The 24,717-nt window shown below is 40.6% G+C and overlaps 1 protein-coding gene across 1 annotated transcript in view; it reads left to right on the forward strand.

The window, feature by feature from the left end:
• Positions 1-24,717, forward strand: part of LOC133646639 (protein unc-79 homolog) — a 116,881-nt gene that overhangs the window by 29,103 nt on the left and 63,061 nt on the right. The window contains exons 7-15 of the mRNA XM_062042220.1: positions 114-243; positions 352-416; positions 1,216-1,304; positions 7,863-7,903; positions 8,088-8,116; positions 19,302-19,531; positions 20,561-20,732; positions 20,853-21,083; positions 24,071-24,261. Coding sequence (XP_061898204.1) covers positions 114-243; positions 352-416; positions 1,216-1,304; positions 7,863-7,903; positions 8,088-8,116; positions 19,302-19,531; positions 20,561-20,732; positions 20,853-21,083; positions 24,071-24,261 — 1,178 coding nt within the window. The remainder of the gene's footprint in view (positions 1-113; positions 244-351; positions 417-1,215; positions 1,305-7,862; positions 7,904-8,087; positions 8,117-19,301; positions 19,532-20,560; positions 20,733-20,852; positions 21,084-24,070; positions 24,262-24,717) is intronic.

Raw genomic sequence — 24,717 nt, forward strand, 5'->3', positions numbered from 1 at the left:
TCATTGTGTTAGTGTGTGTGTGGGCCTTTAATTGGAAACATTTGGCGACAGCTTTAGTGTGGATTCTTGCTCACTTGTTCAAGGGTCTACGTTGACATGTATGCTGTGTTTAGGACCTTCTGTACGTCATATCCTATGGACCATCCCAAGTCAAGCCTCCAGCAGTGCAGATGCTCTTTCATTACTGGCCCAACCTAAAGCCACCTGGAGCCATCAGTGAATACAGAGGGCTGCAGTACACTGGTCAGATATTCTTTAGGTGCAGTCTGTCTGCTCTGTGTGTCCCTAAACTAACCAAAGCTCTCCATTTTTCCATCCCTCCTTTGCCCTCTCGTAATTTATTCCTAACAGCTTGGAACCCCATTCACTGTCAACATATTGAGTGCCACAATGCCATCAATAAACCTGCTGTCAAGGTAAAATAAACCGAGACGTCCTTTAAAATGCATTTCTATTAGTATTGTGTGTGTTTTTTTTTTATTAGCCTTGCTATGCTTTCTTGTTTGCAAGCACAAACTTCTCAGGGCCTGCATGTGGCATGCTGCAGATTGTTCGAGCATACACATCAGCGTGTTTGCTTTTGTGAGCCCCACGGTAAATAAATCAGTGCAGATCCAGGCAGCTGTAATGATATCAGCATCTCTCCTTGTACGTTTGTACAACCTACCCACCCGCACTTACACACACACACACACACACACACACACACACACACACACACACACACACACACACACACACACACACACACACACACACACACACACACACACACACACACACACACACACACACACACACACACACACACACACACACGCACACAAACACAGTCTGCTGGTGCTCTCTGTTATTTGCTCGGCCTGCCTTCGTGCAGCCGTTTTGAAAAGGGACAAACAGAGTGTGAGCAGAAGTACGGACGGGGACATATTTCAATTATCAGGAGCTGTTGGGTGTGGGGGGTTGGGCTTAATTGGAAGTGGTGACCCCACATAGCCCTCAGGGATGGCGGTATGGGGAACAGTAATTCACAGAGCGTGATTCCAAGTACAGGTTGCAAGAGAGCAGAGTGCAGCATATGGAGGCAGCCATTCACATCGAGGCGTGCAGAGACTGGGTTTAGTGTTGTAGTATTTCTTTTACTGGCCGACTGTGAGGGACACCAGCAAAAAATTAATACAGATTAATTTAACAACACATTTTCTTCTATTGCAGATGTGTATAGATCCCACTCTTTCAGTTGCCCTGGGAGACAAGCCACCCCCTCTCTACATATGCGAGGAGTGCAGCCAGCGAATAGCCGGGTACGCCGCACTCCTTCTTCCCTTCTCCAATCCTCTTCTTCATTGACTTCACATTCCCAACAAAACCCACTGCCTGTCTTTCATTATTCCATGACATTCATCTTAGTGGGACCTTTTTTTATTTTTATAGTAAAAGACCATATAATACGGAAATCTAAACCTTTTTCCTTTAAGAAATAATGTATCTGTTCCAAACAAGCAAACATATTAACAAAAAACACATTTTATAGATAATAATTATAGTTTTACATGCAGAAAACAATGTAAAATACATACAATGATGAGGAAATTGATCGCTTTTACCTGTACTAAACACGCACTTTTTAATTTGATCTATCATTCACAATCCTTATGTAAGACGAGAACACACATTGTTTTCTATTTTTATGCATTCTAACTTATAAATGAATGCGATCACAAGTCCTTTTACAATGGAGCCTATGGGAGTCGCAGTATTCTGCCTTTAAAGCCCTTAAAAAAACATTCAAACACTTCCATTAAGGTTTTATATACACAGTGTAAGTATATATGTAATGTAATGTAGCATGTCATATTTACGTATTTTGCTCATTTTGAGCATGTGGCGCTGCATAGATTTCAAAAAGGCATCACAACGTACGTGTTTTCCTTCGACAACATCTCTGATTATTCCTCACTGCAGACTTAATGAAGGCCAACGCACATAATAAACCATCACTTACTGTACAATGTCTGCTCTCACTGGGATGCCGACTGATAGGAAGTTGCATGGCCGTAACTACCATTGTATTTTCTTTAGGTGACAAAAGGATGAGGATATGACTGACTGTAAATATTCTTTGTGTGGGACATCATTTGCGCTACACATCACCATGTCTAAAACATCCTATATAATAATAATAATATATGATCTTTGGTCACGCACAGCCACTACAACTCCAGTCCAATTTTAGGCCATGCCCACACAAACACAGATACTTAATAAAAGCATACTTATCTTTGCGTTTAGGCCTCTTGTCCACACGCACACGCAGACTCTTGTCTTTAAAAACGCAGACTTTTGCAAACACTGGCCAAAGTGTGGAGTTCCAAAACTCTCCGCTTAGCGTATGCGTGTACACGGCACAAACGGAGACTTGTGATGACATTTTCAAAGCTCAACAACACTGCCTTGCTGGCTTTGAACACACTACAAGAGGACTTACTGTATGTTTGAACGTAAACATGCTGCTATTTTCACTCTACATAAATAAACAAGACACACTTTGCGACACTCTCGCCAGCACTAATGACAGTCAGCTGTTTTGGATACCATCGCTGTCGAACCTCCACCTGATGGGACAACTTTGACAAGCAAGACTTTTTGCTCTGTGTCATAAGAAAGATGCAACATTATCTTTTGTGTTTGGTTCTTGTTTAACGACAAATCATGAAGTTAACCCTTGTGTGGTGTTCATATTGTTGTTACTCAGCCAGTGTTCGTGGGTCTGATGGACCCGTTGCATTTTGTGCCTTTTAATGCCTCACAATCAAACACTTTATGTTAAAATACTGACTTATCCCAAAAAACATCTGTAATGGAGTGCTTCGAGAGGCTGGTAAAGGAATACATAGTCTCCAGACATCCCCCCACATTCGACCCATACCAGTTTGCTTATCGGCCTAACCGCCCCACAGAGGACGCCATCTTCTCTGCACTCCACCTGAGCTTAGCACATCTGGAAGGAAAGGACACACATGTGCGGATGTTTTTTCTGGACTTCAACTCGGCATTCAACACCATCATCCCGCAGCACTTGGTGAGCAAACTGGCCCCCCTTGGATTCAGTACCCCCCTATGCAACTAGCTGCTTGACTTCCTCACAGACAGACCCCAATCTGTGAGAGTGGGCAACAACACCTCCAGTGCCATCTCCCTGAGCACCGGCTCCCCCCAGGGCTGCATCCTGAGTCTGCTGCTGTTCACGTTGATGACCCATGACTGCTGCGCCAGGTCCACTACTAACCACATTGTGAAGTATGCGGACGACACGACAGTAGTGACAACAGCGACATGGACTACACGGAGGAAGTGAAACATCTGGTTGACTGGTGCAGAACCAACAACCAGGTCCTGAACGTCGACAAGACCAAGGAGATCATTGTCGACTTCAGGAAGCACCAGTCCAGCCACGCTCCACTCTTCATCAACGGCACAGCGGTGGAGATGGTAAGCAGCACCAAGTTCCTGGGGGTGCAGATAACTGACAATATAACCTGGTGCCTACACACCTGAGCTCAGCGGCGCATTCACTTTTCACGTTGGATGAAAAGAGCCCAGCTCCCTCCCCCCATTCTCACCACATTCTACAGAGGAACTATAGAGAGCCTACTGACCAACAGCATCTTTGTCTGGACTGGAGCCTGCAGTGCCTCAGACTGGAAGTCTCTCCAGAGAGTGGTGAGGACGGCGGAAAAGATCATCAGGACTCCTCTTCCTCCTATTCAGGAGATTGCAAAAAGCCGCTGCCTGACCAGGGCTCAGAAAATCTGCAAAGACTCCTCCCACCCCCACCAAGGACTGTTTTCACTGCTGGACTCTAGAAGGAGGTCCGCAGCCTCCGAAGCAGAACCTCCAGGTTCTGTAACAGCTTCTTCCCTCAGGCCGTAAGACTCTTGAACGCATCATAATAATCCCCTCAACTCCCCCCAAAAATGGATGAACTCACTGGAATATAAAGACAATATAACATACATCCATAAACGTAGATGCATATGCAAAAGTGCAATATATTTATCTTTACAGTAATCTATTTATTTATATCTGCACCTTATTGCTTTTTTATCCTGCACTGCCAACCAGCTAATGCAACGGAATGTCGTTCCTATCTGTACTGTAAAGTTCAAATTTGAACGACAATAAAAAGTAAGTCTAAGTCTAAGACCCACAAACACTGGCTGAGTAACAACAACACAAACATTGCATGGAAATTTCTCTGCCAGTTTCTGCATCCCACAGGGATTCTTCTTTTGTGTTTCTGCACCTGTGGTTCCCACACAAGGTTGCAACATTGTTTGTCAACACTGTCTGCGCTCATTTTGTCGCACATTTGACCCTCTGATGATCTGTGTACCTACACTCTGTCCTCCTCCTGTCTAGGTCTGCTGTGTGTGTATGTGTGTGTGTGTGTGTGTGTGTGTGTGTGTGGTACACAGAACATCAATTTCCACACTTCTATTAGCCCCGGGTCCAGTGGACCCCGGACATTTTAAATGTAATAGAAATGTGTAGGGGGGGTGTATGGTGTGTGTTCATTAAATATGTATTCTGATATATGTTCTTCACAGAAAATGAGCCAAAGCCAGTGAGTCTCAGTTTGAAAAATTAATTAATTGTATCATTTTTCTTTTAATAAAAATCAAAAACGGGTCCCATAGACCCGAACACCACACAAGGGTTAACTTACGTGTCTTGCTTCCATTTTTGTAGATGAAGCCGGGCGCGATCGTGCACGCGCGTAAAAAGCGACCAAGCGACTACTAAAAAAAACGTGATGTAGCGTCCTCCTTGTAGTGTGTACTGATGTTAAAGACAATACACACTTCATTGCACATGTACTATATAGATGATTAAAAATGCTTTATAATTCCACAAAAGTTTTGCAGCGGCACACGAACGTCTGTGCGCTTTAAATAGGCACCTGAACATGCAAAATGGTTTATGGCTCGATAGTGTGTGCTGATTTTAGAAATAATGTACACTTCACTGCACATGTAATACATCACCATGTTGCTGAACACGTTATAATCCTATGAGTGTTGGGTTTCAGCAGCACAGGCGTGCTTTCGCTCTTTAATAATGTTCCCACGGCTCTGTGTGTACGTGCAGGTTGGTTTTAAAGATAATGTACATGTCATTGAACGTCTAAAGTCGATCTAAATAAGCATAATAGCAGGTATAATGCCACCAAGTCAGCTGTTGCTGCTTTTTTCAGGCTTCTGATTGGACAAAATGTGCATGACAGCAGGTGTATGCGTTTGTGTGTAGACATAGACAGTTTTGAAACTATACTTGTGTGGATGGAGATCGTTTTAACCCTTACTTTAAACATGATCCGATCCATTATATTAGGGCATTTTGAGTGAAGAAGCACAATAAAATGTAAATTATTGAATATTTTACCCCAAATGGATTCCTGGCCACGTCATGGTCTGTCACTGATTAAAATATGAAGGCAACATTTCTTTCATCACTTGCAGTGCAATGCAAAAGATCTTGGGTTCGAACCCTGGTCGTGGTTGAAAATTAGTAATGTTTTTTAAATTTATGTTTTGATGATGTTAAAATTGTTTGCTAAAGTTCAGGATATTAATAAAAAAAAGTGGACTGTTACAAAATCATGCTGATTATCAAAGATGTTAGATGAATGATAGATGGTTATAGCTCAATTAAAGTTTCTGTTGTTCTGGAAAATCATTGTGTTGCTCAAGGTAATATGATTTATATGGCGCTGGGATACACATGATTTCAACGCTTTAAAGTTCCTCACGGATAACTAATTTTTTACCTCGGTATTTGTCAAATCCTAGTAACGGCCCTGGAAAGTTGATAGATTCCCGCTGTAATGATATAATGATATAATCTTCGGGAAGATAAAAGAGGGGATGAACGAAGCGTCTTTTCGGCTCTTTTTCAGTATTGCCGGGTCTAAGTTGGCTGTAAACGCGTACCAACTTCTTAGTTTATGGCCACATCCTTTTACTACCCAAGTGAGAGGCCTGATTTATAATCTAGAACAATCTTTCATGAGCTCTGAGGCGAAAAGCAGCTCATGATGTCAGTACAGCAGCATCTCGCTGATCAATATAGGGCCTTAACGTTAGCGCTTATAATAACACTATCGCTAATACTTGGTTAGTATTCAGATCATGAGATGTAAATGGAGTATTGTTGGCACATTTTGGATGGTTATTTATTGGATTTTGTGGTCGAAACAAACACAGTAGATGCAATGACTTCATGGCTCTCATTGGCTCTATTGTAAGCAGAATTTTATTTACGTTTATTTACGACATAGAATGCATTAAAAAAAAAGAAGAGTTCTTGTCTCTCATAAGGATTGTTAATTATAGACAAATTTCCCCCCCAAAAAGTAGTTCTTCTTCAGTGGGTGGAGAGGGAGGTGGAGAGCCTCGCGGACACAACCTTTGTACTTTACTACGAGTTCTGTATTGAAATCAATATTGTTTCTCACCTATTTTATTAAAACGCCGGTACTCACAACTTTCTTGGCTCCGTGGTGAATTATTTTGTAGCTGTACTCAATAAAAAAAGTACAGAGACTGAGGGCCTGATCTAATAATGGTTTGCTTGTACTAAAACACGTGCAAATTTGATAGCACATGCAAAGCTGATCTTCTAAGCTTGTGCGCAGAAGATTGCATCTCTTATCGGAGCAAAATGGAGAGTGCAATCCATGTAGTTTGTCTGTCTTTATGCAGAATATAAGATGATTACCAGAACACCCCCAATATTGGGAGGAAGAAATGCAAATATAATCATTTAGCACACGCAATGTGATTTATCAAGACGAAAGACCAAGACTAAGTAAGACTCTGCGGCTGCTGCTTTGTGTCTATATTTAGCACGTCTGTAATGTTCATGCAAACTGGCACAGTTACGCAAAAATGGCTGTGGGAAAGGTGGCGATCACACTGCAATGATAGATGATTGAATGAGAGAATAGTCTGTCCATCATATTTTATCCTCAGAAATAAAAATATTGGACATATCGTTTATTCAGCAATTAACATTTTTAGTTTTATAGCTGCTGGATAACGTAATGGCCTGATTAAACCAAGTTCAATTGATTCGTTTTGGTGTCTGCTGGCGTTTTTTGTTAATAGTGTTAGTTTTTCATATAGGAAATACAATATTAGAATTCATGAAAAAACGCCTTGCAATATGCATTTTCTTGCATCTAATCATTCCAAACAAACCATTATAACACCACAGCACCTTTCAGAGTGCACCTTCAGAGTGCTAAAAGTGTGTGCTGTTGTCTACGTTTTACAGATTGCGCTTCAATACAGCCAAGTAAAGGCGATACATATATTTGTGTGCTGCCCGCCAACAACATGACAAAATGCCACAGGTTGGAAAACATGAGGCTATGAATCTGAGCTACTCTGTGGAACAATTTCCCTTGTGGATCATTAAAGTTTGTCTAAATCTAAGTCTAAATGGGCAGGGAAATGAATGTCTCCATGGTGACGGCCAGCGTAAACACACAAACCTCTTTAAAATAGTTTCAATTTAAATAGGGCGGACTGCACCAATTTTTTATTTGTTATCAATTATACACACAGTCTTAATAAATCTCCTGCAAGACGCCCAAAAATTATACATTCCATTTTGTAGCTTGTACAAGCCCTGAGTTACTAACGGTGGGATTCTTTGTTTGTGCACTCACATCAGGGAAAGGACATGCTTGCATATGAATTAGTCCTACACCAAATCATATAAAAACTGAAGTACCGCTGTACATGGATGATGAATGTTGCTGGGAACTAAAACATTGTTTTTACATGTCTTTTCAGAGACCACGCTGAATGGCTTGTTGACGTGCTTTTGCCTCAAGGTGTGTATTCACAAACAAAACAAGGTTTGGAGTTCATATGAATATATTGTTCAACATGCTGCATGGAACCCTTCTTCACAAAAAAAGCCTATTTATGAATTGAAAGGGTCTTACGTAAGCTGAATGTAATGTATTTTTCTTATTTATGATGAAAATGTAACACTTCTCTTTATTTGACTTGCAGCTGAAATATCAGCCATTTGCCAAAAGAAGGTAAGATGATTTAGATTATATGTAGTGGTCATTTAGGTGCCATTGACTAAAAAACTCCTATGTCCCACACGCCATTAGACTGTACAACTCCTCTCTGGGGGGGGTGGGGGGTACTAGGACGACAGGGGATGCAAAACAATAACAGTGCAATACTTTTTCATAACATGGTCACTACTGCCTAGTTTCTCTTGTTATATTTTTATTTTACTGTTATATTTTTATTCTCATTGTTGCTTTTTATTTTTATTCTATTGTAATATTTCTCTATTTTGTTTCCATTTATACCCCCATTATTTACTTTTTACTTTTTAAATTCGATCTCAATTTTGTACACTGCTGCTGGAATTTTAATTTTCCTGATGGAACTCTCCTGAAGGAATCAATAAAGTACTACTATCTATCTATCTATCTATCTATCTATCTATCTATCTATCTATCTATCTATCTATCTATCTATCTATCTATCTATCTATCTATCTATCTATCTATATATCTATCTATCTATCTATCTATCTATCTATCTATCTATCTATTGAGGTACCCCACTCACCCGTTAAGCCCGTATATTGCTTTACAGTCCCATATTATTGTATTTCAACATATCACACATCCCTCATTATTGTATTTGAAGCATATAATATAGCCTGGATGTCGGGATTTAGACAGTTTAAAAGTGCTTTATAGTTCATGATTATGAATGTATAATACAGTAATTATAATAGTAATTTCTCCACGCTTTTTTCCAGCATTCTCCGATATACACTTTATCCACTTTTTACATTTAAAATTTTGTCCAAAGTAATCAATTCCGCATATCATATACAACAACATAACAATTAGTGCTGTCAAGTGATTAAAAAAATGAGCGAGTAATTTATTATGAACATTTATCATCATTACATTATCATATTGAACGATATATAACCAAAAACGTTGCTTTCTAAAGTCGTTTCTTTTTTTGAGCAAACATTCCGTCCTGCATGGTGCTATGACACACACGTGCGAATAAAACTCATTCTACTCCATATAGATGCTCTGTTTTTGAACATGATGTGCACATAAATGTTCATATACAATATCACTATATTGATGCACATATAAGTTATATTTATATAAAGTCAGCTTAATGTGCGTCAAAACACACCCGGAAGTGACGCCATTTCTCCACTGCTCGTGTAATAGATAGATTTACGGAATGCTAAACAAAGAAGCATCGGCTATACACTCTATGCTTAAAAACTAGACGCCATCCAAACTATAAACACACTTCTGACACATCTTTAGGTTTACTTTGAATATTTTACACTATATGTTCGGTGTATTTCATTCTATCCACACTATTTAAATACAGATCTAAAGCTGGAATATGTGTGTGTGTTACATTTAGTGCATGTATTCAATATATTATTTAGTTTCTTATTTGGTAGACTGTATTCTTGTGTCATAATTATCAGCTGTGTTGGTTCAGCGAGTGTTGTGGTACTTGTGATTGTCATGGTGATGAGGCCGACAAGTGAAGACGAAAGTAAACCATGGACTGTATATACAAAGGAGTAAAGACAAAAGTCTGTATCTGTTTCTACGTATGTTGTGGGCGTGGCTCAATCTGGGCGCGGTTTAACATTGAAAAGTTAAAGTTAAAAGTTAAAGTGCCAATGATTGTCACACACACACTAGGTGCGGTGAAATTATCCTCTGCATTTGACCCATCCCCACAGGGGAGCAGTGAGCAGCAGCGGTGGCCGTGCCCGGGAATCATTTTTGGTGATTTAGCCCCCAATTCCAACCCTTGATGCTGAGTGCCAAGCAGGGAGGCAATGGGTCCCATTTTTATAGTCTTAGGTATGAGGCATGCCCTGATCCGCGGTAGCTGGATGATGGACAAGTTTTGTCCAAAAAAAACAAAAAAAACCCGCTCAAAACCAAAAATGTAATTTAACAATATCTCCTCTGTTCTGTACATAATTTTCCAAGTTACATTACATTGTTCTTTTCCTCATTATGCCATTTCCCCAAGGTGACAGAAAAACAACCTGCCATATCAATCAATCAATCAATCAATGTTTATTTATATAGCCCTAAATCACAAGTGTCTCAAAGGGCTGTAGAAGCCACAACGACATCCTCGGTACAGAGCCCACATACGGGCAAGGAAAACTCACCCCAGTGGGACGTCAATGTGAATGACTATGAGAAACCTTGGAGAGGACCGCATATGTGGGTAACCCCCCCCCCCCCCCCCCTCTAGGGGAGACCGAAAGCAATGGATGTCGAGTGGGTCTGACATAATATTGTGAAAGTCCAACACATCAGCGAAAGTCCAGTCCATGATGGGGCCAGCAGGAACCATCCCGAGCGGAGACGGGTCAGCAGCGTAGAGATGTCCCCATCCGATGAACAGGCTAGCGGTCCACCCCGGAGCAGAGTAGAAAAGAAAAGAAAAGAAACGGCAGATCAACTGGTCTAAAAAGGGAGTCTATTTAAAGGCTAGAGTATACAAATGAGTTTTAAGATGAGACTTAAATGCTTCTACTGAGGTAGCATCTCTAACTTTTACCGGGAGGGCATTCCATAATATTGGAGCCCGAATAGAAAACGCTCTATAGCCCGCAGACTTTTTTGGGGCTCTGGGAATCACTAATAAGCCGGAGTTTTTTGAACGCAGATTTCTTGCCGGGACATATGGTACAATACAATCGGCAAGATAGGCAGGAGCTTGACCGTGTAGTATTTTATACGTAAGTAGTAAAACCTTAAAGTCGCATCTTAAGTGCACAGGAAGCCAGTGCAAGTGAGCCAGTATAGGCGTAATATGATCAAACTTTCTTGTTTTTGTCAAAAGTCTAGCAGCCGCATTTTGTACCAACTGTAATCTTTTAATGCTAGACATAGGGAGGCCCGAAAATAAAACGTTACAGTAATCGAGACGAGATGTAACGAACGCATGGATAATGATCTCAGCATCGTTTGTGGACAAAATGGAACGAATTTTAGCGATATTACGGAGATGAAAGAAGCCCGTTTTAGTAACACTCTTAGTGTGTGACTCAAACGAGAGAGTTGGGTCGAAGATAATACCTAGATTCTTTACCGAGTCGCTTTGTTTAATTGTTTGGTTGTCAAATGTTAAGGTGGTATTATTAAATAGATGTCGGTGTTGAGCAGGACCGATAATCAGCATTTCCGTTTTCTTAGCGTTGAGTTGCAAAAAGTTAGCGGACATCCATTGTTTAATTTCATTAAGACACGCCTCCAGCTGACTACAATCCGGCGTGTTGGTCAGCTTTAGGGGCATGTAGAGTTGGGTGTCATCCGCATAACAGTGAAAGCTAACACCGTATTTGCGTATGATGTCACCTAGCGGCAGCATGTAAATACTAAAGAGTGCAGGGCCAAGAACCGAACCCTGGGGAACTCCGCACGTTACCTTAACATAGTCCGAGGTCACATTGTTATGGGAGACACACTGCATCCTGTCAGTAAGATAAGAGTTAAACCAAGACAAGGCTAAGTCTGTCATCCCAATACGCGTTTTGATACGCTCTAATAAAATATTATGATCAACAGTATCGAAAGCGGCGCTAAGATCAAGAAGCAGCAACATAGATGAAGCATCAGAATCCATCGTTAGCAATAGATCATTAGTCATTTTTGCGAGGGCTGTCTCCGTAGAGTGATTTGCCCTGAAACTGGATTGAAAAGGTTCACAGAGATTGTTAGACGCTAAGTGTTCATTTAGCTGCTGTACGACAATTTTTTCGAGGATTTTCGAGATAAACGGAAGGTGGGACACCAGCCGGTAGTTCACCATGAGGTCAGGATCGAGGTTAGGTCTTTTGAGTAGAGGATGAATAACCGCTTTTTTGAATGCTAGGGGAACAGTACCAGAGGAAAGTGATACGTTTATAATATTTAACACTGATGGACCTAATAAAACAAAAAGCTCCTTGATAAGTTTCCCAGGAATTGGGTCAAGTAAACATGTTGTTTGTTTTGTCCCATTTACACATTTTAACAATTCCTCCAATGTTATTTCATCAAAGAGGGAGAAACTATTTTGGAGGGCAGTGTCCGTCGTATATACAGTCGTATCTGTGTTAATAGAACCCAGTTGTAGCTGAGATGCATTGTCTTTAATCTCTTTTCTAATGACTTCAATTTTCTTATTAAAGAAATTCATAAAGTCATCTGCTGAGTGGGTGGAGCTACTGGGAGGAGTCCCTTGTTGGGTTAGCGATGCTACTGTACTAAACAAAAATTTAGGATCATTTTTGTTGAGGTGGATGAGATTTGAGTAATATTTAGCTTTAGGTGAGGTAAGCATGCGTTTATAGGTTATTAAACTATCACTCCATGCTTGATGGAAAACCTCAAGTTTAGTCGCACGCCATTTGCGTTCCAGCTTTCTACATGATCATTTCTGGGCTTTAGTTTCTTCTGTAAACCATGGGGTACGCCTTTTAGGGGCCCTTTTTAGCTTTAGCGGTGCTACACTATCAATGGTGTCGCGCAGGGCGTCTTTAAGTTGGTAGTGAGGTTATCAATAGAGCCCACATAATTTGGGAATGGTGCCATTACCGAAGGCAGTAGGTCAGTAAGAGTCGTCGTTGTGGCAGCATTAATGTTGCGGCTGCTATAGTAGTTATTATTATTATTATTAGTTTGTTGACAATGAGTCAGAACTTCGAATTTTATAAGGTAATGATCGGACATTACTTTAGTGTACGGGAGTATCGTAACTTTGGAGGTGGTGACACCCCTGACGAGCACTAGATCTATCGTATTACCGTTGCGATGCGTGGGTTCATTTATTATTTGTGTAAGACCACAGCTATCAATTATAGTCTGGAGCGCCACGCATGGAGGGTCCGATGGGGTATTCATATGGATGTTAAAGTCTCCCATTATGATTATATTGTCGGCGTGCGTCACTAGATCAGCAACGAACTCTGAAAATTCATTGATAAAGTCCGAATAGGGCCCTGGGGGGCGGTAGATGACAGCCAGGTGTAGAGGCAGCGGTGTGACAAACCTCACAGTAAGCACCTCAAACGAGTTATATTTATTATTCAGGTCCGAGGTAAGGCTAAAGTTTTTGTTGTATATTAGTGCAACACCCCCACCCCTTTTAATGGGACGGGCAATATGCGTTCCCGTATAGCCAGGAGGAGACGCCTCACCCAGCGCAAAAAAAATTTCTGGTTTGAGCCAGGTCTCGGCTAGACCAACGACATCAAGATTGTTGTCTCTAATGACTTCATTAACTAATAACGTTTTGGAAGACAATGACCTTATGTTTAAAAAGCCCATATTATAGGTAGTGGGCTGTTTTGAGGAGTTTTTGTTGAAAGTATCCGTAGTAGCAATATTGATAATGTTACGTTTATTATGCGTAGTGCACTTTAAATAATTTCGACCATATCTAGGAATTGATATGACAGGAATTTTTAGATTGTTTGCCACCTCAGTAAAATGCATGTCCACCTCTGACGCAGAAAAAACATTATGTGAGTTGTATATTATTCTAAGAGAATTGCTATGTGTGCAGAGATTATCCAGCCTGGCGCTGGCTAGTTCTAGCTTAACAGACTCCTTATTAGCGCTTCTTTGTGGATTAGCATTTAGCTTTTTCGTTAGCCCCGCTAACAACAACGCCTTTAGCTTTGTTGTTAGCCCCGCCCGACACCCCCGCTTCTGCTTCCGAGCGCACCGCTTACGTCTCTTTCGTTGACGGTCTCCGCTGGTAGTGGTCGCCGCTGCTTCAAAGGCCACTGCTGGATGTAGCTCGCGAAGAATTCCCAAGCTAGCGAGTAGGTCCACCGTACACGCATCTTTCAGCCCAAAATGGCCCGATCTCTCCACATCCAGAATCGTAAGTCGGTCGTAAGTGATCACGGAGTGAACACGCTGTGAGCCAGCCATGAAATTGACTGAATTGAGGGGTATTTTTGCCAAATCGGTCTACACTTCCAGGAGCGCTCGCAAGAAGCTGCCCCCATGAAGCGCCGCCATATCACATGATTCTACCAAAATACGAACACACAATACACACACACACACACACACACACACACACACACACACACACACACACACACACACACACACACACACACACACACACACACACACACACACACACACACACACACACACACACACACACACACACACACACACACACGTATATATATAGTACAGGCCAAAAGTTTGGACACACCTTCTCATTCAATGCGTTTTCTTTATTTTCATGACTATTTACATTGTAGATTGTCACTGAAGACATTAAAACTATGAATGAACACATGTGGAGTTATGTACTTAACAAAAATAACTGAAAACATGTTTTATATTCTAGTTTCTTCAAAATAGCCACCCTTTGCTCTGATTACTTTTTCGCACACTCTTGGCATTCTCTCGATGAGCTAAGAGGTAGTCACCTAAAATGGTTTTCACTTCACAGGTGTGCTTGAAGCTCATCGAGAGAATGCCAAGAGTGTGCAATGCAGTAATCAGAGCAAAGGGTGGCTATTTTGAAGAAACTAGAATATATTATATAATTTAACAAGCAAAACCATTTTGTCAAACATTTATTGTGATTCATTCTCATTGTCGATTTATGCATCACACTTTATGTGGTTAAGATACATTATTTGTAAAATAAAGTAATACGGCTTCCTTCCTTGTCTGTCACAAATATTGCAAAATAGCTCGTCAAAACAGAAAAGAAACCCTTGCTTACCCCCATTTTGCAAACTGATTTGCTTCTCCAATCCTCTGCACACATTCTTCTTCGGCAGTCCAATGTGGGGGCAAGTGGGCGTGGCTCAATGTGGGCGTGGCACAAAATTGAGGCATGCCCCTATCCGCCGGTAGCAAGGGGCTTCTCAGGCAACTGGCATACAGAAACAGTAACGTTAGAGATTGAAAGTTAGATTAAAGCGATTAGATATATAGCGCGCTAAAAATGATTGTATTGAATTAATCGCAATTAACGCGGTAATTTGACAATAAGGAGTGGAAGAGGACACAAACAATAGCTATGCTCGCATGGATTTACGTTACATTTTAACAAGCTGTCATGCTTGCCTGTTCCCTGAAGAAAAACTAAGTGATAAAACTCCCATGTTTGTAGTTCACTGACAGAGCTAATGCGCAGAGCTCTAGGCTTATTTTGAGAGATGTTGTGCAGCTTGTGTTTGTTATAAAGCTGTCCTACATGATATGGTAAGCATATCAATACGGGGCAGGCTCATTTACAGTAGCAAGGGGACAGGTCAGAGGCAGTGTTATATCCATGCGGAGGGATATTTTCCTACAAAACGGTCGTTTCAGCTTCTCTTTTCATAAGAGTGGCTAAAAAAAGTAAAGGAGATGATCGTTTTTTTTCTATTCCTTAAACAGGCTCTAGGAACACATTACTCTTATCACATTAAAATGTCTATTTTAAATAATGGTGGCCGTTACAGGAAATTCTTATTACTAGAGCTGCAAATTACAGAAGAAAGCGGAAAAAGATGTGTTAATGTAACAAATGCAACCTAGTGTGGCGATGTGTTTGTGTAAACCTCACTCCCTGGCACCTTTAGAGCTGCACTGGACAATGCGATGACAGCCTGTGGCTTTTAGCTCAATGGCTATCCCCAGAGGTGTGGACTCGAGTCACATGACTTGGACTCGAGTCAGACTCGAGTCATGAATTTGATGACTTTAGACTCGACTTGACAAAATGTAAAGAGACTTGCAACTCGACTTAGACTTTAACATCAATGACTTGTGACTTCACTTGGACTTGAGCCTTTTGACTTGACATGACTTGCTACTTTCCCCAAAACCTAAAGTTTAAAAAGTTATTTGGGAGCGCTCCGTAGCTTTCATTTTGTACGTGTCTGTCTCTCAGCGTGTGTGCTGCGTGTCAGCGTGTGTGCTCTCAGTACAACAGCCAATCAAATTAGATCTACATTGTTTTCATCACACAGCATTCAGCCAATCAAATTGCAGGACAACCAACGAACAAGAGTTGTCAAACAACGCGCCAGTGAGAAAGATTTATACCAAAGTTGGTTTCGTTCGGGTATAAAAACTACGACTTGGTCAACAAAAAACGAATTGCCGTATGCAAATCACGCAGTTCGAATATTACAGACGGAGACGCAACAACTTCCAACTTCGTTCGACATTTGAAGTTGCACAAAGAAGGGTAAGTTTTGAATGTAAGCTAACGTTTATTGGCTAAGTAACATGACTTTTATTTGCTGTGTAGTTAAATCAGTGAGGCTGTAAACTCACTGCTAACGTCATAACCATAGACATCTTATAAGGGTACACAGCATCGAGCGCTACTGCCTACTGGCGCAGACGAGACGCGGGGCCGCCATCTTGGAGTGGTGATCCGCTCCACTCAGTGCAATTCATTTGGCAGGAGCAATGAACTGTCAGCGCATTTAATTCATTTTACCTCACTGAATACCACTCATTTTCACACGCTTTTTTGTCATACGTGTAGCTATGATAACGGACACATGTTTTATTATTCATAGTTTGCTTAACAGTAATAGAATATTCTTATATGCTATAAGTGACCAGACGTCCGAGATCAAAACTGGGAATATAAACCCAGAGAAGGGGGGAAAAAACGGTCAGCTATTTTTAAGTTGAAGAAACAATATAATTACGTTATATATACATGCGTATATCCTACATAAACAATGTATGAATACATTAGATATCTATATATCTTATAGACCGTATCTCTGTTGCTGCAGCAGCAGAGAGTTTATTCTGTCTTGACCCTTTGTATTGATATTTTGTATTACATTCTTCCCTTAAATGATCATGTTTACAGTGATTGTTATATATGTATTTTTTATGTATGTCGCTTTGGATAAAAGCGTCTGCCAAATACTTAAACATATATAAACACCTGAAAGTCTTTACATCAGCTAAAACCACCAATCTGTTTCACTGGATTCAGAATAAAACCAAATGCTGTCTTACCCAACAATGTTAGTATTTGAATATTGTTACTTGAAGACTTATTCCTGGTTACAATTATACTGTTAAGAAAGTATTGTCTTATATTTTGCCTAAAATGAGAATGCATCATAATCAGTGGCGGCTGGTGAATTTTGTTTTAGGTGGAGCTGAAAGTTTGTAAACCAAACCCCTGTAGGGGCGTCATCCTCCCCCAGAAGATTTGTTTGTGATTTTCACATACAAATATTGAAGATCTTTGCTCCTTCTTAACTCTGTGGTAATGTTATTTTCATAAAATACAACCAAAAGTACATTAATGTTAAATCTTACTTGTGAAAAGTAATCCCCCGATTCCTATTTTCAACAGTCCGCTCATTTGAGCAGGAAAACGCTGAACACCAGCCCGGCATCTTTGTTTTCTACCTGTCAACTGTCAGTTTAGGCTGCTCGCCGGCTCCTCATCACCACTTCAAGATGCAATTTGCTCGCGTCACAGCAACCAATACTGCGTCTACTTATAAGATGTCTATGGTTATAACATCATTTCAAACACAGCAATATGTTGCGTCCACTGCAGTTTGCTTCCTTATTCATACTTTTTGTCAAGTGATTTTTTTAAGCAGGGTTGCATGAGGTACCTAAACGTAACGTTACGTTAGTAATTGTATCACACACAGTAACATAACGTTAGACGGCGGTCAGCAGCACTGCATATTTTAGCCACCTACAAAAAGACAAACATAGTCAAATCAAGGTCAGTTAAAATGTATACTATATTAAGAATATGTGTACATATTGCATAGGGCCCTGACATCTAAAAAGTACAACTCTGTTCATTGTTACGTTCATGTATTTGTTATGTTTTTCATGTGTACGCACACATGAACACACATTCAGTATGAGATGAGATCAATGAGATAAGGTAAGAACAGAATAGAAACTGCTGTGGAACTAGTTACAATGCAATATGCCATGGAAATACAATGTTAACACTTTTGTACAAATAAGTACAGTTGCACTTGTTTTTGCAAATGTGTTTATTCTGTAAAGGAATGAGTTAAATGTTTAAAATTGTTTAAACTATTAAAATGACTGGTTAATAGTGCTATTATGAATTGCAATGTCAGTACTATTTTTTTTCCTGCTATTTCAAATGCACTTGTTTTAATAAATAAATACAGCGGTTTAAAAGCATACACAATCTGTGTAAAAATATTAGTCTGTGGTTAAAAGGACTTGAAAGGACTCGAAACTCAAAATGCAGGACTTGTGACTTGACTTGAGACTTTCCAGTCTTGACTTTGGACTTGACTCGGGACTTGCCTGTCTTGACTCGGGACTTGACTCGAGACTTGAGGGCAAAGACTTGAGACTTACTTGTGACTTGCAAAGCAATGACTTGGTCCCACCTCTGGCTATCCCTGCTGGACTTAACTCTCACTCAGTGGTCGCTGGTTTGTGTGCAGGGCTGGACTGTGCAAGATATTGATCACAAAACAAACTATGTGATCATTAGTTTGATCATAAGTCATGGATGAGAGTCCCATGCAATAATGTGTTTCTACAAAGAGACACCTGCGATACTGCTTGTCAGGTGATCTGCAGGATTCCCATCAAACCGAGCAACCTCTCTGTGTTGTCAGGGGAAACAGGCAGGCCCTCATCCTGGTTTGTCCAGCAGATTAAATCCACATCCTCTGTCGCCTTTGCAGCAGGCTTTGTTCCACTCATCCCAAAAAGCCCTTTCAACTCCCACCTGGATTTTACACCGGAGCTTTCATTATTAATTGAGTCATCTTTCCTTCCGCCGTGAAGTCATGGCGTGTCACGCTGGCCACACAGCGTCTCTTTAAAAAATACAGTGAACATGTAGAAATGTAGGATCGGGCTTGCAGCGGTGCTGAAAGATGGATGATTGAATGAGAGGAGTGCAAATATGTTAATTTGATAGGGAGCGCTTCATCCTCTGATGGCACAAGATTAGAGGCTGATCAAATTAGGATGATTCCCTCGTGCCACGCTTTTTATTTTTAGAAACCTGAGACACTGTGGAGATGTGGAAATACATTTCTTTAAATCAAAGCGCATGTCAGTCAACACAATGTATATTAAAAGGTTGAGGTTCTCTGAGACTTTGAAAGAAGCTTGTCATGAATGTAACTAGTTGACTTAGAAATGTGGCCATGTCCTTGGCCCTCTTTCTTCTCAGAACTGTAGCTCTCACGTCAGAAGGGCTGTGGTCACCTGCTTCTCGGCTGGTTGCTGTGGGCGCCATGGCAACCGGCCTGTCCGCTACTGCAAGCGTTGCCATGTCAACCACCACAGCAGCGAGGTGGGGGCTGCTGCGGAGACCCATCTGTACCAGACTTCTCCACCTCCGATCAACACGCGGGAGTGCGGGGCAGAGGAGCTTGTATGCACTGTGGAAGCTGTCATAAGGTGCATTCACATATCTGTCATGGTGTTGATTCTTTTTAGGTAGTTCAGTCTGAAAATATTATTTATAGCTGTCCTAGGGTGCACTTTTGGCCCAAACACCTCCACCATCTAATGCGAATTCAGTACAATGACTTTACCAACATGACAATGCTTTGAGTATATAAATGTGTAGAACTACAGTGCCCCGTAAGATGTGCTCTACAGAGATGGATGATTACATTACATTACATTACATTACTTTTCAGTATTTGATATCTCGTTGTGATTGTTTGTCATGGCAATTGTTGGCGTGACATTAGGATGCAAAGATGGTAGGCAAAGTGCAGTTAAGAAGGCTCTTCAAATATGGACCAGACAGGCGAAAAACCAAATGACAGACCATGAGCATTATTCAACGAACTACAAATCCTCCTGATCACTGAGTCCCCTGATCACTAATCAAGAGCAGGTCTGAAAAACAGCCCTCGGAAAGTCACTGCAAAACAAGACCAAAACAGGAAGTGAAACAAAAATAAGAGTGTAAGCGTAAGAGTCCAAAAACGGACTGTGTCATTGTTAATTGTATTTAAATTTAGCCATTTACATTACATTAAATTGATATAGGGCGAAGCAAAACTAATATAAAATATAACAAAATATAAAAAAACAAAATGCAGATAGAATTATGTATTTTTTTTATCAAAAGTACGTATTTTTAACTAAATTATTTTCATTTGGTATTATTTTATTTTTATTTGTAAAATCTTATTTTCTAGCCTGCTAACAGCGTACCTTTATGATTGTGTGCGTAGTTGTATATCACCGCACAATTTGGGAGATATTTCGGTCATCTGATTTAGAGTAGTTAGGGCAAAATATTTGAAACAGCTCCAAGTATCATTTTAGCACTTTTACACCACTGCAAACTCCAACCTTAATAGCAAACACATACTAAATTGGATCTCATTAGATTGTTTACCTAGTCTCCCTAATGGTGTGTGTATTGTGTACCTGGAGTGTATCTTTTATTAACCCGTTTTATCTCTCCAGTCTGCTCAAGGAGGCGGAAATTCATGCTGAACAACGCGAGTTTGAGCTGAACAGACGTCGTCAGATGGGATTGTCCTCCTCTCACCACTCTCTGGACAACATAGAGTTTGATAACAAGGAGGATGACCAGCACGACCAGCGCCTCCTCAGTCAGTTTGGCATCTGGTTTCTGGTGTGTGCTGAAGCCCTGCTGCCATGTCTGTCAATAACATGAGATAAGGATATGGACGTCACATGACCATCTTATCAGGGCTATATGGCTTATTACTCTGCTTCTCTGAACTTGACTCAGGTGAGCCTGTGTACCCCCAATGAGAACACGCCAACGGAGAGTCTGGCCCGGCTGGTCAGTATGGTCTTCCAGTGGTTTCACTCCACCGCCTACATGATGGATGACGAGGTCGGAAGTCTGGTGGAGAAGCTGAAGCCCCAGTTTGTTACCAAGTGGTTGAAGACGGTGTGCGAAGTGCGTTTTGACGTGATGGTCATGTGTCTTCTGCCCAAGCCTGTCGAGTTTGCCAGGGTAAGGTCTCCCCTAATTGGGCATGTACACACAAAATATTAGGGAACTGGGAACTGAACTTTTTTTTTAAATTTTGCCTGTCATTCACAATCATTATGTGAGACAACAACACACGTTTTTCTCTTTTTTTCAAAATCGTGATTAAACATTAGCTAGAGGTGGCTAACAATGCAGGTAATGGGGAATCGAGCTATTCCGCCTATAAAGCGTTCTAAAAACATATAAAACCTCCATCAACGTTTTATATACAGTACATGCTATAAGTATATATGTAATGTAGTAACAGGCACTTTTCATAATACATCCATCCATCCATTTTCTACCGCTTGTCCCATTCGGGGTCGCGGGGGTGCTGGAGCCTATCTCAGCTGCATTTGGGCGGAAGGCGGGGTACATACTACAATACAATATTTTTTTGTTTCAAGCATTGCCGGAAGGTTTTGGTGACACATTGATTTCACAGAGCGCGTCGAAACATTTGCTATTTTGCTTCAAAAACTTACTAATCATGGCAGACTTCATGAGAGCCGACAATAACTACTTTGGAACAATTGATAATCCAGAAACTTCAATTTTTAAGCCTGAATATAAGGAGGATGAGCTACAAGGTTTATAAGCTGAGTGATAAGCAGCTCTAGTGAAACACTAAGCATCAGGTAGCACTATGGCTAAGAGCTAAACAAAAAATAAAAACAAGGAACATAATAAAACAATCACTTAGATCTTAGGACAGGGGTTGTTAACCCAAAATGTTAAAAAAGCCATCCATCCATCCATCCATCCATTTTCTACCACTTGTCCCTTTTTGGAGTCGCAGGGGGTGCTGGAGCCTATCTCAGCTGCATTCGGGCGGAAGGCGGAGTACACCCTGGACAAGTTGCCACCTCATCGCAGGGCCAACACAGATAGACAGACAACATTCACATTCACACCAAAAAAAGCTATATTGGACCAAAAATACAAAAAAATATGTGTCTGGAGCCGCAAAAAAATCAAAAGCCTTAAATAAGTCTTATAATGAAGGCAAAATATAATATAAATGTCTACATTAACTATATTAGCCTACTATCAAAATGACTACGTGTCGCAGCCTGACGCAAATCTTCGTTGACAGAAATGTTGAACTTTTATATTTATTCTACACATTTTTACAACATTGGAAAACATTATTAAAACTGAGGTTTCTAGGAGTAAGAGATGACTCCTGGGAATTACTGGCTTAGAATGGCCAAGTGTGTGTCCACGTTAAAGGAAATGGCAGGCTGTCTTCTTCTAATTGATTTATTATAATCTTTGCAAGCTGGGCAATGCTTGCTGTGGTCTGAAACAACATGGCACACAAACAACTATCAAAAATGCAGCCACTATTACATACAGATAATGTGTCATGAGACATGCTAATAAAGAGATTACATAAGTAAAATAAATTAAATGAGCTGAAATATACCTACTAACGATGCATAACGATGCAATATGTACATACAGCTAGCCTAAATAGCACGTTAGCATCGATTAGCTTACAGTCATGCACTGATCAAATATGCCTGATTAGCGCGCCACACAAGTCAATGACATCAACATATCTCACGTTTGTGCCTTCACGCACAGCATAAAACGTTTGGTGGACAAAATGAGTGAAAGAAGGAGTGGCATGAAACATGTCTTTCTGTGGCAGCGTCTGAGAAAGTTATACATGTAAAAAAACTGTTGCGTCAAAGTCCACACAAAGCAGCAGCTATTTAATCAGCCCCGAAATTAGTAGGTCAAAACGGCGTGTGCTAATACTCTCTTTAGAGTATTGGCATATACTCATAAACACAAACATATTGAACAGTGGGCTTTCTAAAAATTAGGACGGTTTGTGCCATGTCATTCGGACACCATATTAAAACAAAAAAATATATATTTTTCCCCCACCTTTTTCCATTTTTATACATTTTTAAATGCTCCAGGGAGCCACTAGGGCGACCCCCGCCTTAGGCCTGATTGTCTAAAATCCAAATACCACGCGCTAACCAGCATGTGCAAACTATAAAATTGTGTCCACTATTAGTGACCGTGTTGCCTGTGATCTATTGATTAATTGATAACTGCAGTCCTGCAGTGCAATTACAATGGAACCCACTTTTTTAACGTGTTGAAGATGCGCTCAAGGAAGACGCTGGCACTAACAGCAAACCTGTTCCAGGTGCAAGAAAATGCATATTGCAAGAAGTTATTTTTCATTTATATATGAAAAAACAAATGTGCATCAATATAATTAGTTTTAATCAGCCCCTTGAGTAATAGCAGCTATAAAATGATGTGGCTGAATAGACAATACATCTAATATTTTTATTTTTGACAGTCCATACATTAAGAGTTCAGACATTAAAACAGATATCTCCATTTTCCTCGTTTTGAGTAAATCAATGTTTTTGTGAAGCTTTTTGTGAAAACAACCATCCTGCTAAGGTAGGTTGTGATTGAATTGTTTCTAACAACCAAATTTATAGTCTCAATTTCAAAGAGGCACATTTATTATTTTGTACACATTTTGCAGCAAAGACAAATAACTCCAAACAACATTTCTTGGCAAAAACAGACTGATCATAGGATCAGTATGGTGTCAGCCTGGTCCTGAAAATGTGTAAACAGGGGAATGCTTATTCCATTACTATGACAAATGAATTTCATCCAAACACCTTTTTGGATGAAATGGACAGGGGTCACTGGGGTTTGCATTGGCCGCCGCATCATGACATCACTATATTGACAGCTGCATCACAAGACAACGACAGCAGAGTAAAGACACAATTCAGTTCGCAATAGACAGGATTTTTCCAACTGCACTGTGTCGACCTTTCTTGCTCTCAGGGACCGCACAGATTTAGCAGGACAGCGTCTATTTTTGCGGCCAGTGGGCGAGGGCACCTCACGTTCACTGATTTCATCAAAGTTACCTATTATTGATGATTTAATTTAGCTACAATCACATATTTGTTCAGGTTGGAGGTTATTGGGACAAGTCCTGTAGCACAGTGACACAGCTGAAGGAGGGTCTGAACCGCATCCTGTGTTTGATCCCTTACAACGTCATCAGCCAACCACTATGGGAGTGCTTCATGCCGGAGTGGTTGGAGGCCATCCGCACGGAGGTGCCCGACCACCAACTTAAAGAGTTCCGGGAAGTCCTCAGGTACACAACCGACCATCATTCAAGTACTTAAGTACATATTTGAGTAAGAAATTACAGCTTTGTTTTAAAGTAGATCATTTTGATCAAAGACAGTATCGTCCCAGTTTTGTCAAACGCCTTCAGCTAAAGTGGGCTAGTGCATAAATTAGCTTTACAAGAAACAAGTTGTGTCAGAATGTGAAACAGCCGGCAAAGTAAAAAAGTGTAAGTTTCAGATAGTATATTGTATACTGTATGGGCCTGATCTACTAAGATCCAAATACCAAGCGCTAAACAGCCTGTGCAAATTACAAAATTGCTCTGTGTACTTTTGGTGGGCGTGTTGCACGTGATCTACTAAGACTGCATGTAATATTGATAACAAGTGCAAAAGTGGTGCAGATTGCCTTATTTAAATGAGGATTTTGCGTGTACAACTGGCTGTGCCCAAAGAGACACTCATTTACTGCTCATTCA

Source organism: Entelurus aequoreus, linkage group LG03 (genome assembly GCF_033978785.1).
Source record: "Entelurus aequoreus isolate RoL-2023_Sb linkage group LG03, RoL_Eaeq_v1.1, whole genome shotgun sequence".
NCBI lineage: Eukaryota > Metazoa > Chordata > Actinopteri > Syngnathiformes > Syngnathidae > Entelurus > Entelurus aequoreus.